The sequence below is a fragment of the Crocuta crocuta genome, unplaced genomic scaffold, assembly GCF_008692635.1.
Source record: "Crocuta crocuta isolate KB4526 unplaced genomic scaffold, BGI_CrCroc_1.0 scaffold163, whole genome shotgun sequence".
In the NCBI taxonomy this organism is placed as follows: Eukaryota; Metazoa; Chordata; class Mammalia; order Carnivora; family Hyaenidae; genus Crocuta; species Crocuta crocuta.
In genome coordinates, this window is record NW_027529533.1 from 2584389 (window position 1) to 2601864 (window position 17476).

The 17476-nt window shown below is 41.9% G+C and overlaps 1 protein-coding gene across 5 annotated transcripts in view; it reads left to right on the forward strand.

The window, feature by feature from the left end:
• Positions 1 to 17476, forward strand: part of LOC144229229 (uncharacterized) — a 360150-nt gene that overhangs the window by 35621 nt on the left and 307053 nt on the right. For all 5 annotated transcript variants that reach the window (XR_013334407.1, XR_013334406.1, XM_077761219.1 and 2 more), the window contains exon 2: positions 2984 to 3080. Coding sequence is in view for 3 of the 5 variants with exons in the window: in XM_077761219.1 (XP_077617345.1) it covers positions 3030 to 3080 (51 nt within the window). In the remaining 2 variants the exon portion in view is untranslated. The remainder of the gene's footprint in view (positions 1 to 2983; positions 3081 to 17476) is intronic.

The window sequence follows — 17476 nt, forward strand, 5'->3', positions numbered from 1 at the left end:
AAAGCCCATTGTGGGGCTCAAACACGCCAACTGGGAGATCATGACCTGAGCCAGAGTTAAATGCTTAACCAGGTGTCCCTAATGTAATTATTTTTTGAACCATTTTGCAGGAAGTTAAAAATACTTTGAAGATCAGGGAAAAAAATTTGTGTTTGCTTAGTAAGTTTTTTTTTTGTTCTTCATCTTTGGCATTGTCTGTGTGTTTTATGAGAAACTGAATTTAAAACTTCTAATATGTGGGACACCTTCTTCTGAGGTGCCCAGGAGAAAGACAGTGTCATATCAAGTGCTGTTGTCAGCTTATTGTCTTCAGAGCATACAGAGCCGATTATTTCCTCCTGGAGCCAGGTTTGAAGGGGGGCCTGTCAAACAGCAATAATGTAATGTTGTTTAAAATAAATATTTCATCAAAGTAAAAGCATGTGGGAGAAACATCTTTTTCACTTCATTGACAGGTTGAGTTTGCTTTCATTAAAAAAGAAAGTTTGAAAAAAATAACTTTGAAAGTTCTTGATAGCATGTGTTACAAGTTTTCATTAACCTTCCTGAGTCATTGAGAGAGGGGTATGACTGCATCTGGGTGGGGTGGGAATCACTGGACATTGGGGTGGCAGTTAAAATGAATATTCTGAAGAAGTTTGGCATGTATTACACATCTGGAAAAGAAAGGTGCATTAGTTTCTTAAGTCTGTTGTAATAACAGACTGGGTAGGTTAAACACCAGACACTGCTTGTCTCACAGTTCTGGAGTCTATAAGTCTGAAATCGAGGAGTGGGTGGGGCAGTGCTCCCTCTGAGACCCCTGGGGAGAATCTTCCTACCTCTTCCTTGTTCCTGCTGGTTTGCCAAGCAATCCTTGGCATTCCTCAGCTTGTAGATGTGCCGCTCCACTCTTCTGTCTTCACACAGCATTCTCCCTGTGCGTGTGCACATCATCTTCCCTCTGTACATGTCAGTCTCTGTGTCCAAACCCCTCTTTTATAAGGACATCGGGCTTATTGGATGACAGCCCACCTGCAATCCCATTTTGACTTGACTACCTCTGCAAATACTCTACCTCCAAAAAAAGTCACGTAGAGGTACTTGGGGGTTAAGATGTCAATGTATCTTTTTTGGGATGATAAATTTAAACCCATAACAAAAGGTTTCCCATGTCGAACCTGAAATAATCAGGAAGGAGTTTCTCATACATATCCTTCCTCCATTACTACAATTTTGGAGCCAGGAAGCAAAACGGTGACTTTGATGCCATTTATTGTAAAAATTCTACCTCTTTTTTGAGGGTTCTGCTCCTAACTGTCATGTTCTTTTTTGCCACCCAACGGGATCATTGCCTGGTACTAATCAAGTTCCATTTAGGCCCCTCCTAGTGGTGTCCTATGTTCTTGGTCTTTTCTGACTCCCTCCCTCATGTCAAGAGTGCTAGGTTTGAACAAGTCATTTTTCATGGCCGTTTCTCCTCACTGGGGTTGGAGTAGGTACCATGGGACTAAGTCTATCAGGGTCATCATCGAAATGTTCTCAATTCATTCTCATAATGCTGTCTTGCCATCTCTGGGGACTTACTCCTAAGCAGGGTGGTTGGTCTCCATCTGCAATTTCTTTTTTTTAAAAATTTATTTATTTGGGAGAGAGAGAGAAAGAGAGAGTGAACGAGAGCAGAGGAGGGGCAGAGACAGAGAAGGAGAGACAGAATCTGAAGCAGGCTGTGCGCTGACAGCATGGAGTTTGACATGGGGCTCAATCTCATGAACTGTGAGATCATAACCTGAGCTGAAATCCAGAATCAGACCGACTGAGCCATCCAGATGCTTAACCGACTGAGCCATCCAGATGCTCCTCCATCCGCAACTTCTGATTTCTTCTCCCCTTCCTGGGAGAAGGACCCTTTTCCTTATCCACTGCCTTCTCTTCCAGTCTAGCAAAATGTTTGCCACCCCACCCCTTGGACTCCCCAGTTTCTTTCAGAGTGGGGCTACTGGCTTATTCTTCTAGCTAGGCGGAGACTCTAGGACCACAAAAGGGCATGTCTATTTTTCCTGGCAGAGAGTCTTAGCCTTTACAAATGCTGTAGGCCATAGAATAAGGGAAGAAATGCTTGTAGTCCGTTCTTGGAAAGCTTGCTTTATCCCCCGGAGTGGGCAGAATGACTCTCTGTAAGTGTAGCAAAGAGGAAGACAAAGCGAGGTTTCATGTTAAAAACAAGTTGGACGTTTGCATCCTGTTATAGGCAGATTCCCTGGGCCAGTCTTGTCTGTCTAGATGCATATGTAAACTCCCTGGGGGGCACAGGAGTGAGTGAGAGGCTAGAGTTTGTCAGGGATGTAGTCTCAGTCTTTCCCTTTTGTAGATACATAGTAGTTGCTTATTAAGTGTACTTTGCTTTAAATTTTTTTTTGAAGTTTATATATTTATTTTGAGAGAGAGAGAATGAGACAGAGAGCGGGAGAGCGAGAGTGAGAGAGTGAGAGCACACAGGCATGAGCATACAGGCAGAGAAAGAGAATCCCAAGCAGGCTCCTCTCTGTCAGCGCAGACACGGAGCTGGATCTCAAACACCACGAGATCATGATCTGAGCCGAAATCAAGAATCAGACGCTTAACTGATTCAGCCACCCCAAGAAGTGTACTTTTCAAACCTGAAATAACCTTTAGCTAAGTTTAAATTGAGAAAGCTCCTGTTGGATAATTTGGGTATTTATTAAATGCTGTTCCTATAACAAATTCCCATAAATTTGGTGGCTTCAAACATTATGAATCTGTTCTTTGTCAGTTCCAGAAGCCTGAAGTCTGAAATCAGCATCACTTGGCTGAAATCTGGGTGTTGGTGGGGCTGCAACCCCCTCAGAGGCTCTCTCTTCCAGCTTCTGGTGGTGGCCAGTGTTCCTTGGTTTGTGGCTGTGTCACTGATTTCCACTTGTGTGGTCACAGTATCTTCTCCTCTTCTGTCTGTGTCAGATCTTCCTCTGCCTTTCTCTTACAGGAATCCTTGTGATTATGTCTAGAGCCCACTTGGATAACCCAGGATAATGTTCCCATCTCAGGATCCTGAATGGAATCGCATGTACAGTCTTTGTCAGGTAAGGTGACATTTACAGGTTCCAGGGAGAAGGGGCTGGTATCATTGGGTACCATTTTTCAGCCCACCTAGTGTGTGACAGATCTCTACATCCAAGTACCAGGACCTCTCCGTACTGATGCCTGCGTTTTGGATAGGCCTTTGCCTCAGCTGGTCAATCCTCTCTTTGTGATTATGAAGGTCCCCAGCACTCTCCCTGGCCAGAGAGTGGGTTAGCAGGGAGAACTGTGGAGGTTGGTTTTCATGTTGCTTAAGATCTCTGTACATAGCCTTAGCAATAAATGACAGACCAAAGATCCTTGGCTAATTAGCCAAGTCCTGGCCCACAGAGGTGCACTGAGGGTGTGTGTGTTTGTGTGTTCGCTGTGTTCCTGTTAAAGAGCAGTTTATTCTCCCCTTGACTTTGGGACTTGGCTTTTGCTCTGGACTCAGGAACAGCAGAGCACTGATGATTTATTTGCAAAGAGGCTCACAGAAACCTCAACCTAACTCTGCAGTCTCTCTTACCTCTCAATAATGGAGAAGAGCATTCCTTTCTCAGGGTCCTGGTACCCCTGGAGCCCAGCTACCTAAAAGCCACAGAAGGCAGGAGGGAGCCTCAGATGGGCCTCAGGATTCTTGCTCTGGCTTAGCAGAGTAACTGTTAGTTTGATGCTGGCCTGTGTAGGGCATCAGGAGACTTTGGCTTGACTTTGAAGACTTCCTTGAGGCTTGTTATACCTTGTTGAAAGCCCCAGGGGATGTGTTTTTCCCTAAATTGATCCCTGGGATTTGGCTATGCTGTTTGCTATTGATAAGGTTTTGGGAGAATGGTGTAATTTAACAAAGGTTATTGGTTTTACTCTCCTGGTGCTTCTTTAATTAGGCTGCTGACACCAAGCCAGGCAGAGTTTTGACATTCAGAACAAGGGTTAGAGCTGTAGCTAGATCCAAACTTGGAGTCACTAAGGAACTAGGAGGTAACTTTCCCGTACCCAATTAGCATTTAAATGTGAGTTCATTAATTTGGCTCTTTGTATGCAGAATTTTCCCTTCATTTACCTTTTTCAAACAGGAACCACAGGCATGGAAGGTTATCAGTATATTAACAAAAAGTGTAGTTAGTAATAAAATACATTCCCCTTCTTGTCTTGTGTTAGTTCTTGTTCTTAATCCCTACTTATATTTTTCTGAGCCTAGGAGTTTTCCTTCTTTCCTCCATTTCAGGAAAGTCAGTTAATCCCTTGCTCTAGGGTATATTTCTGGTATAGATAATACCTCTGGATTCATTATGCAGAGGACAGATGTACTGTTTTCTCAGGAATGGCTACATCTACCCTGGTGTATTCCTTCTGGGTTAATTATGGTCATTGCTTTGCTACATCTTGGATGATGTTTTCATCTGGGAAACGTAACCAGTGAGGATGCTGGGAATGGTATATTGAAAGTCACTGTTCTCAAGCTGTGCTTCTGTGAACACTGGTGGTTTACCTCTGACAGAAGACAAGGGCTGAAACACATAAGTGAAAGGAAGAGATTATTGGCATCCACTGTTGCAGACACACTTGAGCACACAGCAAATTACTGACCAAGGAGCAGGTAACTGTTAGGGGGGAGACTGAACTGCTCATCTGGCTTCGGTTGAGTTATTTTTCCTGTGGACCCAGGCACTTACAGTTGTAGTGTTGCAAAATCGCAAACACCTGCTATAATATACCATAATCATTTTCTCCCCATTAATACAAATGTTTCTAAGCTGTGTAATAGAGTAAATGGTGTCAAAAGCAAAGGAATTTGGTGACTCAAATAGAGCTGAAAGCCTTTACTCAGGTGGGGTGCGACAGGGCACATCTGCAGGCTGGGTGATTCCGTCATTAAGCAGGGTCAGGGCTTTGACTGGGTAGGGAAAGCTATTTATCTGCGTGGTTTTGGCTTAGGCAGTGGTTTTGGATGTTAACTGAAACTTGCAGTTGGATATTATTCTTCTGAGGTCCAGATAGCCATAACAACAGTCTTTTCTGGGGACAGTTTTCATAAGCCTTGTAGTTGATGGGCTAGTTGGCATCAGGGGGGCAGGGAAGTAGTTACCAAAAAAAAAAAAAGAAAAAAAAAGAAAGAAAGAAAAGGGGACAAAGGTAGAAGACATGGCAGAAACTGAGGATCCTTTTTTTTTGTTTTGTTTTTTACAAATAGTTTATTGTCAAATTAGTTTCCACATAACACTCAGTGCTCATCCCCACAAGTGTCCTCCTCCATGCCCATCCCTCCTCCCCCCCACATCCATCAGTCCTCAGAAACTGAGGATCCTTTATCATGTTTACCTCAGTCCCTTGTATGTTTTACCAAGAGCAGCAGGACTTCTAGTTCTTTCCTACTTTAGCATTTTGAGAATTACTAGGATAAATGATTGGCTTCCAGTGAGTTCCATTTGTAGAAATCTATAATAATCTATACATATAAATTATATATGTACATATTTATATTATTTACAAACTTTTTAAATGTTTATTTTTGAGAGAGAGAGAGACAGAGCACAAGTTGGGGAGGGGCAGAGAGAGAAAGGGAGACACAGAATCCAAAACAGCCTCTAGACTCTGAGCTGTCAGGGCTCTGTGCCTGATGCGGGGTTTGAACCAGGAACTGTGAGATCACGACCTGAATCTAAGTCAGATGCTCAAATGACTGAGCCACCCAGGTGCCCCTATATCATCTTCAAAAATATATTATATAACATAAATATATATTATGATATATTAGAAAAGAGCATATAAATGTCACATATTTAAAATAGAAATATATAAAGTATAAATATATTAAATATAAAACATTATATTTATTATATAAATTAAATATTACATAAAGATATATAAAATACATATTATACATTTGTAATAGGCAAGATGTGGGAGCAACTCAAGTGTCCATGAATAGATTAATGGATAAAGAAGATGCAATACACACACATAAACACACACACACTGGAATATTACTTGGCCATAGAAACAAATGAAAGCTTGCCATTTACAACAACATGGATGGGCCTAGAAGATATAAGGCTAAGTGAGATAAGTCAGTCAGAGAAAGACAGATAACTTATGATGTCACTCATATTTGGAATTTAAGAAACAGAATAAGTGAACAAACAAATAAAAAAAAGGGACAGACCAAAAAACAGACTTAAGTAGGGAGAACAAACTGGTGGTTGCCAGAGGGGAGGTGGGTGGGGAATGGGTGAAATAGAGAAATGGGATTAGGAGTGCCCTTACTGTGATGAGCACTGAGTCATGGATAGAATTGTTGAATCATGACACTGTACACCTGAAACTACTATAACACTGTATATTCCTTATACATCAATAGAAATAAAAATTACATTATGAAACACTTATACAATAAAATATCATATTTAATATATTATAAATGTGTATTTTATTATAAATATGTATTATATCATAAATTTATAAAAATACATATATATTATTCCAAGTAAATATGTTATATACATTATAATGTAAAAATAAATTACATATAAATATGTAAATTTTGTGAAACTCCACTGTTAGGATTTAGTAATTTGGTAGTCTTAGACATAGTCTCTCTCTACTTAAGAACAGAGATAATTCAACCCAGGCCTGCATGGGTGATAGGAAGCTTAATAATAACAGCTACCATTTAGTGGACACCTTCCCTATCCCAGCAACTTTATATATATCTTAAAAAGGACTTATATCTGCAAGGCAAAACACCTGATTTTTAAAAAAATAAATACTCAGAAATAGATGGAGAAATGATATTGGAGTGGTTGTGAATGGGAGTTTAGTCCTCAGCATGGTGTGCGCTCATGGTATTCACAGATCTTGCTTTAATTTTCTTTGTTGGATAAGAATTTAAGTGCTTAAATTATTTCACAATCGATGTAGTTATTTCCATGTAGTTCTGACAATTCTATTGTATGTTTTATAGTTCCAAAAGCTTTGCCTCCTGCTGCGCTTGTGGGGTAATACTTTGTGGATGAGCTGAGGGTGCCAGCTAGAAGCCCAGGTTCCTTCATTTTATGTCCTGTACCCCTGATGTTATGCATTCTCTAGAAATTATGTATCCAAGCAATTGTTGTCTTCCTAAGAGATCCCCATGGGATTGATAGTACACATGTATTCTATTGCAGTTGCTGTCTAAAATGTAATAGGAATTCTTAGTCTGCCTTTAAATTGGTATTATAAGCCATGTACATTTCAAAAGTCAGTTTCATTGCTTTATATTCATTTTGGATAAAGAAGTAGTTTTAACAAGATATATTCTCCATATTATTTACCGACTTTGGCTGTAAGTTCCATTTAGCTGTTCTCAGTCATTAAATTCTTTCTTTAAAGGAGGAAAAAATCCCACTGGTTAGGATAGACCAGAGAATATATGAGTATATGAATGAGGTGGCATGATTACTTAACAGATAAATCACATACAAAATGTGAGGGTAGGAAGCAAGTATAAACGGGTTGAAGGACTGTCTTTTGGTTTTAGTTTTGGGAAGAGGGACACAGGGAGAAGATGGAGCAGAAAAACACAGCTACCTTTTGGATGAAGAATATCTAAGTATAGCTATGGTGGTTTGCCACCGTATATGTACAGTGTTCCTGCTTGAATTTAGTAAAATTGGTTAAATGACTTGAATGAAACTTACAGGCAGGACAATGGCTATAAAAGAGATGGCCAAGTTGGTTGACCCAATGACCTACCCAATGGCTTTTATAAGAGAAAGCTAGGGTTTATTAGATTTGTCAGGCATTTTATAAGAAATAGATAATGCCATGAGGTCTCATCTCCTATATGCTCCAAGTCAAGGGAAGGGCTTCTCCAAGAAGACCCCTTGGAAAGGCCCGGGTTGGAGACCAGCATCTCATGCATGACTGGGTGCTCATTGAGCAACTGAGCCACAGACTCAGGGCTGAGGGACTGGAGCAGAGTGTGGGGGAAGGTTCTTGGGAGAGTCTGGTTGTGTATCCCTGCAGTTTGGGTGGCCAGGAAGCGATGCTTGACTCTTTCTTGAAGAGACCTAAAGGTTGGAGGTTGGCTGGGGCAGCAGTAGGAATAGGCTTCGGAAGAAATCAATCCTGTGAACACTTGGATCTCAGACTTGTAGCCTCCAGAACTGTGAGAAATTAAATTTCTGTTGGTTCATCCACCCCATCTGTGGTACTTTGTTAGCATAGCCCTAGCAGACTACTACAGGGATTGTCTATAGAGAGGCAGTCCAGCATGGTGTGCAGCCTCCAGGTCCTCTATACCTGGGCTGAATCCTAGATACACATTTACAAGTATAATCTCTCCAGCATAATTGGGGTCTTTATTTATTTAGCACCGCTTACATATCATTCATGGTATGCCGGGTGATGCTTTGAGCACTTTTTACACATTAGGTGAGGATTAAAAGGGAATCGTGTAAGTGATGTGTTTAGCACAATGTCAAGCACCTAGTAACTGTACAACATATATCTGTCATTATTATTATTATTATCATATGTGCTATAAGAAATACTTTTTCCCCTCCAGAACAACTCACAAATATTTCACTAGGGAATTGAGACTGTTATTTAGCAACTACCACTGTCTCTGATAGTTAAAGCACAGTATGTTAGTGATTGAAAATCAATCTGTCAGTATTTTGATAGAAACTAATTTTCTACTAAATGTGTACTTTGAAAAGTTTTGTTGTATTTTAAGGTCTGATCTTAATGATGCCTCAGAGGGACCATTTCAATGTGAACACATATTGAAATACTCATAAATCAACAAGAACATAATTTGATTTGCAAAAATATTCCTACTATATGCTTTCCCACTGCAGCTCTTCTGTACTGCAACACAAATGATGTGGGTTCTCGAGGTATTAAAGACAAACTTGGTATCATTCCACAAATAGACACTAGGCGGCGCTCTTGTAAGGCAAACTCAGGTTTCCCTACTAAAAAACACTTAGGTTTTGCTGGTAAAGCATAGCCACTCCTAAGTTGATTCTCTTGTTTAGTTGTAACATATTCAATTTGCTAAGCATGAGAAATGGAGAAGAAATGATTTTTCAGATACTCTAAGAAAGACACCACAGAGAGCAATCTTCTTCTTTTTTTTTTTACAAATAGTTTATTGTCAAGTTGGTTTCCATATAACACCCAGTTCTCATCTCCACAAGTGCCCTCCTCTATGCCCATCTCCTCCCTCCCCCCACACCCATCAGTCCTCAGTTTGTTCTCAGCATTCAAGAGTCTCTTATGGTTTGCCTNAAACACTGTTTTCCAGAGGGGCTGCACCCAGTTTACATTCCCACCAACAGTGTAGGAGGGTGCCCGTTTCTCCACATCTTCGCCAGCATCTAGAATCCTCTGATTTGCTCATTTTAGCCACTCCCGCAGAGAGCAATCTTAAAAACCCTAGGAATGTCGGACTTAATGGGGTACCATATTTTGTGGAAGGGCCCAGAACACAAGAAATCAAGTATTTTGCTGAAAGCGGGTAGTGATCAGTCCTATTTTGAACATTGTAAGCTCAACACTAATAGAGAGATACATCTTTAAATTAATTTTTCCTGTTTTCAGTTTGTACTTCACATTCAACAGATGCTGTTTGGATGGAGCAGGTGAAGAAATGGTGGGGGGAGACAGTACATAGGAATGTAGTTTGGGAATCTCCATTTTCACCTACACACAATTTAGCAACAGTACCTCTTTCCGGAATAATTTGCTGCTGTGTTTTGGAGAGTATGCATTCAGGAGACCTGGGTCTGTGCTCCTGCTTTCCCATGGAGTTTTGGGGTGTTTAAAGAATCTTGAGTCTATATAGATGAGACAGGTGTCTCACCTTCACCTTCCTTTTTTCTCTCACTGATTCTTTACCCATGATACTCTTTTCTCTCACTCTCTCCTGCCTCTCAGACCTGCTTCAGACTCAGTAGAAAGGAATGAACGTTTTGTTTTGCTGATTTTTATTAATGGCCATGGAAAAATTGTTATATATTCTATTTTTAAAAAACATTTATTTATTTATTTTTGAGAGAGGAGAGAGCTTGAGCATGAGTAGGGGAGGGGCACAGAGAGACGGAGAGAGAGAATCCCAAGCAATAGTGGTGAGCCTAACATGGGGCTTAATCACACAAACCATGAGATCATGACCTGAACCAAAATCAAGAGTTAGACGCTTAACCAGCTAAGCCACCCAGGCACCTCATATTGCTATATATTCTGAAGATGTGAGAGGGGAAGAGGGAAATCACAGTAATCAAACTAGGTCTCAGTCTTTTAACAATGTTGCTTTGATAGGAAAGTATGGGAAGGACTTAGGTCCTTTAGTTATAGATAATTTTGATATTAAAAAAAGAATTTATCTTCATGATAGGAGGACCATATTCTATTCTGTCTCCTTTCCCTGTTTCCACATCCTGTGTAGTCTGCTGTGGATGCTGGGTCTATTTTTACCCTCATTGTTTTCCATCCATCCATCCATCCATCCATCCACCCACTTCCTCACTCAGGCTTCGTTCCCTCAGTGGTAAACATGCCTCAGTGTAATTTATACAACCAATGCTCCAGCTGAATCCAAGATGGGTTTTCTGACTTTCTCGTTTTAGCACTAGGCTTCTAGTTTCTGACTAAGTGTTGTAGGGAAATGTTTCTTCCTTACCAAGTTAACTACCAGGAGACAGAGAATGCTGACCTTTCCACAATCAAAAGAAAAAAAAAGGAGAAAATTAGACGTGTACGTATCATAAAGAATAATTTCAGAAAAAAAGAATAATATCAGTTTAAAATTAGCATTGGAACACATTGGCCAGATTTCTGTAGTTGGGGCGTATTGAAGTGGTTATGAGTACTTTACTTACCCTGTCTCCTTCTATAGACCTGTGCTGGATTTGAGTCTGTGGGGAGTTTGCATGCTTTCCAAGTAAGTACCTTTCCAAGGTAGGACTTGCATTGAGCAATTGGGGTCGCTTCATTGTTTCTGGTTTTTGCTTCTGAATCCTACCTTCTCCCACTCATTCCTAGCTTGTGGAGCTTCAATTGCAAGATTCCATGAAGTTTGCTGGTATCTAGCTACTAAGAGGAGATGATGGGGCTCAGTAAAGTCCAGGTGACATAAAGATGTGACCCAGCTTCGTGCCTAACCCATGAGTTCTTGTTACAGGAGGTGACTGTGCTGGTTCTCTCTCCTCTTACTCTGAGCATTTGAACCATGGTTTTTGGTTTTGGCATTGATTCTGGAAGACTTGTTAATATGCAAAGCTCTAACGTGAAGAAGTTATCCTTGTTATTGCCTGTTAACTGAGGTTAGCTGATCAGTAAAGCTTGCTGGCTGAGAGCAAGTCCCTGGGAAAAATACAACTGCAGAGAATGCTTTCTGATAGAGAAGGAAGAATCTTTCGGGCTGGGGGTCTTGCTTAGGAAGAAGTCTGTCTCCCTGTCAGCATTTACTTTACCCTCTCCATGCCCCATGCCCTCAGTGTCTTCTGAGCCTGTCTTCTTACCTGTTCAAAGATAAATGCTGTTTGCCCCACCTGCATGGTTCAGTCCCACGGAGTCTCGGCTAGTTTCTGGGCCAAGGTTCAGCTGGGCAAGTGCGGAGCCCGCAGCACAGGCCTCTGGATTTCCTTCCTGGTCCATGTTTCCTGTAAAGCACGTATTCATTTGGTCCCTGTCATTAATTCCAGCAGTAACACGGTGCATTAGTGCATTCAGGATTTGGATGCTGTCACAAAGCTGAAGCTGCGAGAGGCAGGCCCTGGGACTCCAGAAGTGCCCTTGGGCGCACGTGTTTCTCTCACAGGATACACACCACAGCCTCATCTCAGGCCTATCTAGCAGGAGGCATTTCACACACTATTTTCTCCATTCGTGCCCTTATTTTCCTTTGCAATTCTGTCTCTCACAGCTTTGTGACTCGCTTGGTCCTGGGGCTCTTGGGTGGGCCGGGCTTCTCCCTGGGGTCGGGGGTGGTGGTAAAGAGGGTTTACTTAGAAAAAGATCCTCTTGCTTACGGTGGTGATTACCATACTTTATCAAGCGGCACGGTCTTGGCCCCAGTCTGCTCCCCAGTTTTAGTGCTTGGCCAGAGAAGCCAGTAATCTAATTCTCATTGCTGACAGAAGGCTTCCATACTGCTCTCCTGTGGCTTAAAATGGAAAAGCACCTCTCTCCCCACTGCCATCCCTTTAGCAAAGCTAAATGGCTCTGTGAAAAGGCTTTGCAGAAGGCTTTAAAACCACTCCATAGTGCTTCAGGTAAGGTCAGAGAGAGAGAGAGTTTTTAGTGAGGATTTTATTAGCCCAGACTTTGAAGCTTTCATTGCATTTATCAAGAAATAGGGCCCTAGAAGCATGTTTTCCTGGGTGCCTCTTAGGTCACTGCTGTTGAAGTGCATGGAGCCAGGGGCTTAGAATTCCTTCTTCTGATTAAATGTGGTCAGCTAAAGGCTAAACATTTATAAGAAATGCAGCTTGTGTGTTTAAAGAGTAGGGTTGGGCTGACCAGGATAAAGCACAGGGGCTGTGGGCCTGGGAGCTGAAAGTCACAGGTCCTACCTCAATTTTTCTTTTATGACTTAGAAGCCATGTGCTTTGGCATTGATCTTTAAACATTTTTTCAGATTATGGACACTATCATTGCAAAGGAAACCACCTGGCTGTTTGTTGGCCCAAGTTGAATTCCAGAAGGGGCAGCTTAACTTCCACAGAGTGGTTCTGTCTGCACCAGAGGTAGGAGAGGGGCCCGTGGGGCCAGCTGGGCTCCCTAGGGGAGGAAGCCACGGACACATCTCTCTTTTTCCCTGTGGGCTTCCCAAGCTTCACAGCGCCAACCCCATAACATGTTTCCATGGTCCTAGTATGTTCCCTTAACATGCAGTCCTTTCAGAACAGTGAGAGGCCGTTGGGAACATGTAGTCTCGTGATGTTCTGGATGTTTGGATATCTGGACAAGACCTTCAATTTCAAAAAAATTCAAAGCTTATGTTATCCTGTGCTGTAATTAAGGGCTGCTTTTTCAAGGAAAGAACTGGCAAGTCATCAATGTAGTATGTTTTCAGACAGAGAGGGCTCCCTGACTGAATACGTCTGCATATCCTTCTCCCCATTATGGAATCTTTCATTTGGGTGAAGGAATTACTCATTCAAGATCCTCTTCTTAAAATTTCTTATTCCCCTGAGAGGTAAAAGACATGCAGCTACTGTTATTCATTAATACTTTAGTCTGAATTAGTTTGACTAATAACTTTTTTTTTAATGTTTTATTTATTTCTGAGAGAGAGAGAGAGAGACAGTGTGAACAGTGGGGGGGTCAGAGAGAGAGGGAGATACAGAATCTAAAACAGGCTCCAGGCTCTGAGCTGGATGTCAGTGCAGAGCCCGACGCGTGGCTCGAACCCATGAACTGTGAGATCATGACCTGAGCCGAAGCCGGATGCTTAACTGACTGAACCACCCAGGTACCCCTGGCTAATAACCTTCTAATGGCAGCTGGGGGAGGGCTTATATGCAGAGGGAGAAGTTGTACGTTAGTTGGCATATAATGTATGTGTGTGTGTTGGGAGGGTGGGAATAGATGAGGAGAGGCTTGAGCACCTGGGTTTGGGGGTGGAATGCTTCAAAGACAATTTCTTCCTCTGTTGTAGTTTTCCTCAGGGCATTATTTCACTAGCATTTCCACCTGCCNACGTTTATTTTTGAGAGAGTGAGATTAGAGGAGGGGCAGAGAGAGAGGGAGGCAGAGAATCCGAAAGCAGGCTCCGCGCTGTCAGTGCAAAGCCCGATGTGGGGCTCAGGCCCAGGAACTGTGAGATTATGACCTGAGCCAAAGTCAGATGCTCAACAAACTGAGCCACCCAGGCGCCCCAGTGCTAACCCAATTCTTGAGCAGTGTAGACAAGCAATTAGAGCCAATGGGAAGCATTTCACTGCGCCTACTCTCTTTTCTTTTCCTACTTTAAAATGACCCTGAAACTGACTAATTATATTGCCTTCTTATGGCTTTTAATCTTTTTTTGCTTATGAAAGAATCAGTTATTTTCATTTGGAGTTTTTTTGTTTTTTTGTTTTTTGGTGGGTGGTGGTTAGAAAAAAAATTCACAGATGTGAAAGACTTTAATTTTTTTTCTGAGTCTTTTCCTTGGAGAGGTGTCTTAATGCGGGAATCCAGGCTGTGTACAGGCTGTTATTAACTGCTTTCTACCCGCATGGCCCTATCAATTGTTAAAATATTGGTGAACTTGTTATACTGGTTGGAGTTAGCTGCTACCCTGAGGCTCCTGACAGTTTGTCTAGCTCCTCATCTAGAAAGCCTCTCCTTTTTCTAGAATCCAATAATAAAAGGGGGTTAATACCTGGTCCCAGAGGAGGCCTCCCAACGCACACCAGCTCCACTGTTACCAGTATCTTCTGGGGGATACTGTTTTGTGACAGCTCCCCCCTTCCCTGCCCTGCACCCTTTCCTTGCTAAATGCTATTTTTAAAAATACCAGTCACATCATAATCCAGGGGTCTGCAACACTGGCCTGTGGGACAAATCTGGTCACCTCTCTAGTTTTGCGAAAAAGAAGTTTCTTTTTTCTTTTTTTGCAAAGAAGTTTCCTTTGATGTAGCCACGCCCACTTATTTACATAGTGTCATGGCGGCCTTGGTGCTGCAAGGGCAGAATTGAATGGTTGCAGCAGAGACTCCATTTTGCCCACAAAGCTTAAAATATTTATTATTTTTGCAGAAAATAATTCGTTGACCTCTATGTATCCATTCGTTGGGCCAGCAGCAGGTCTGTGCTTCCTGACTGTTCTGTGGACTTGGCACTGTTACCAGGTCAAGAGATGTCTTGTTTTCCTGACTTTGGCTTTTCCCTCGACCCCTCCTTGCCATGCATCCTGAATTACCCTACTGCCATTAATAAATGAAAAAGGTAATGAATAAAGGGGGGACTGATAATTTTTTTAAACAAATGTCAAAAAACCCTATGAGTATTCCTGACATTAAAAAAAAATGTTGGTGATTCTTTATTTGCATGAAGTTTTATGTGGTTCAGAAAGCCCATCTGTAATCCATTTGAGTTAAAGTCCCATTTGTCACAGCTGTCAGGATGGTAAAATATATTTGAAACCTTTTTGCTTTAAGGAAAATAGAAGGCTTCACTGCACTTGACATTGAGCTGAAGACTTTGCCACTCTCAGAGAAATGTCAATTCTGAGAAAGACTTGTACAAAATGAAAGTTGGACAAAATAATTATCCTTGGAAAAGGTTTTTGCTTTTTGCTTAAACAGGATCCATTTTCCCAAAAGCCCGAAGGTTCCTAAAACAGCAAGAAATCTTGAGAGGGTTAGGGTTGGGGTCACCATTGCAGGTGGCCTTAACTTCACTTATCCACTTACTGGAGGGATCAGTAGCACGAACAGTCCCAAATGGCAGAGAACCCAGGCGGCAGTTCCATTTAGCTTTGGGATGTATTTTGTAGTCACTTTTAGAACAAAGTTTTTATTTATTTAGGCAAAAATGCTAAGTCACCATAAAAAATTCATCAACATGGAAAAGAACAATGAAGAAAGTTAAAAACACATTGAAATCTCTATTTTCACTTTTGAGAAAGTGTGTCTGATGTTCTTGTGCTCCCTTACATTAGAGCCCTTTTGAAGATCTATGTTAGGAGGAACAGGGAATCTGGCCACGGTGCCCAAAGTCTCCCAAAGGCACCAGACACTTCTTGGCTGCCTTGCATTCTGAGGAATGACTGTCACAGAGGTAACCTCAACAGCAATGTGCATCCCTTTTCCTTCTTGGATTTTCTACAGCAAAGGAGTGGTTGCTTTGGTTGCAAAGGTCATTTTTCAGCTTCTCTGCTCTATCAATTAAGGAAAGATCCTGTTAGGTACATCCATGGGTTTAGGGGCTCAAATTCAGAAAACAACTAAGAAGTGGTTAGGTGACTTATAAGACCTGATCTTGGGGACAGATAACTCTATCAGAAGGATGGGACCATTGTGTGGTAGCATCTCCCACAGGGTTTAGGGTGGTGGCCAGCGTGGGCTGTCCAGGCTCACATGCCAAGATGATAGGGCCTCAGGTAAACCTGCATTCAATTTTCAGATCATCTGACTCTGCCAAAAGGCTCTGAAGTCTCTTCAGGCAATTTTCATGTTATTATATTATTGCTTGTCTCATATTCTGTGTCATCTTCTTTTTCTACTCGTTTCCACCCACCCCCTTTTTTTTCACCCAGATTTTCTGCACATGTGGTAGAAAGAGTCTAGAAGGAAGGATCAAAGAACAAAGGATGGAGGGAATGGGGGATTGGAAGGGTGAGAGAATGGCAGTGACCATTCAGACCTTTGAGTCAAAAAGAAAGGAAGAAAGAAAAAGAAAAGAAAAGGAAAAAGATGTACCCAGCATCATATTACAGGGCAAAAGGAATATTAGAAATCCATGTTTTGGCTCATGTCCTGTCCTGAGATGGCTGCGTAAGAGCTACTTCAGAGGGCATTATTGAGGGTGTGCAGAACCTCTAGGGAAATCTTAAGACACAGGCAATTTTTACAGGTCATTTGCTTCCTGAATAATGAGTTTTTATATGGAAAAGAGTTGGCTTTTTTTTGTAAAGAGTGAGAGTACTAAAAGAGAATATGGGAATTTGTGTGTGTGTGTGTGTGTGTGTGTGTGTGTGTATGTCCCCGTCCCTTTCTGTTTCCACTTAGGATCATTCCCCTCCCTCTCTTCTTGCTTGCTTGCTTTTCTTGCTTTCAACATGTGGCCGAGAGCAGATTGGCTCAGATCTCATACCTCTAGGCCAAGTACAACTTCTGGATAAATAAAGAAAATGTTCCTTGTTTAGAAGAGCCGCCTACAGAGGAATTGGCATTCTCCTTTTGATGAGAAACTAGAAATAAGCCCTGAGCACACAATCAGCAGCTGTGGTCGAAAAATCTCAGATCACCCAAGTGTGAGAAGAAAGCAAAGTTTTGGTCAATAGGTTTGAGTTGAGTTTAGTGACACATTTAGTACTCCTCAATTCTTGTTCCCCTGGGGCTCTCCTCTCCTGTAATGTGACCTAGGGAAGAGGTAAGGCCAGATCTCAGTCCAGGCTTGTCCTGGTGAATGGGAGGGGATGGGAAGGGTGAGCCCCGGGCGTTGCAGGGCCATTCCCATTTGCTGGCCCCATACTGGGGAACTCCTCAGGTCTTTAAACCCTTTGGAAGAAATGACCTTGGAAGGAAGAGGTAGATGTGTTTGTTTGTTTGTTTAGATATTTTGCTTATTATTTAAATATTTTATTGTCAAATTAGCTAACATATAATGTAGTCTTGACTTTAGGAGTAGATGCCTGTGATTCATTACTTACATACAATACCCAGTGCTTATCCCAACAAGTGCTCTTCTCAATGCCCACCACCCATTTTCCCACCCT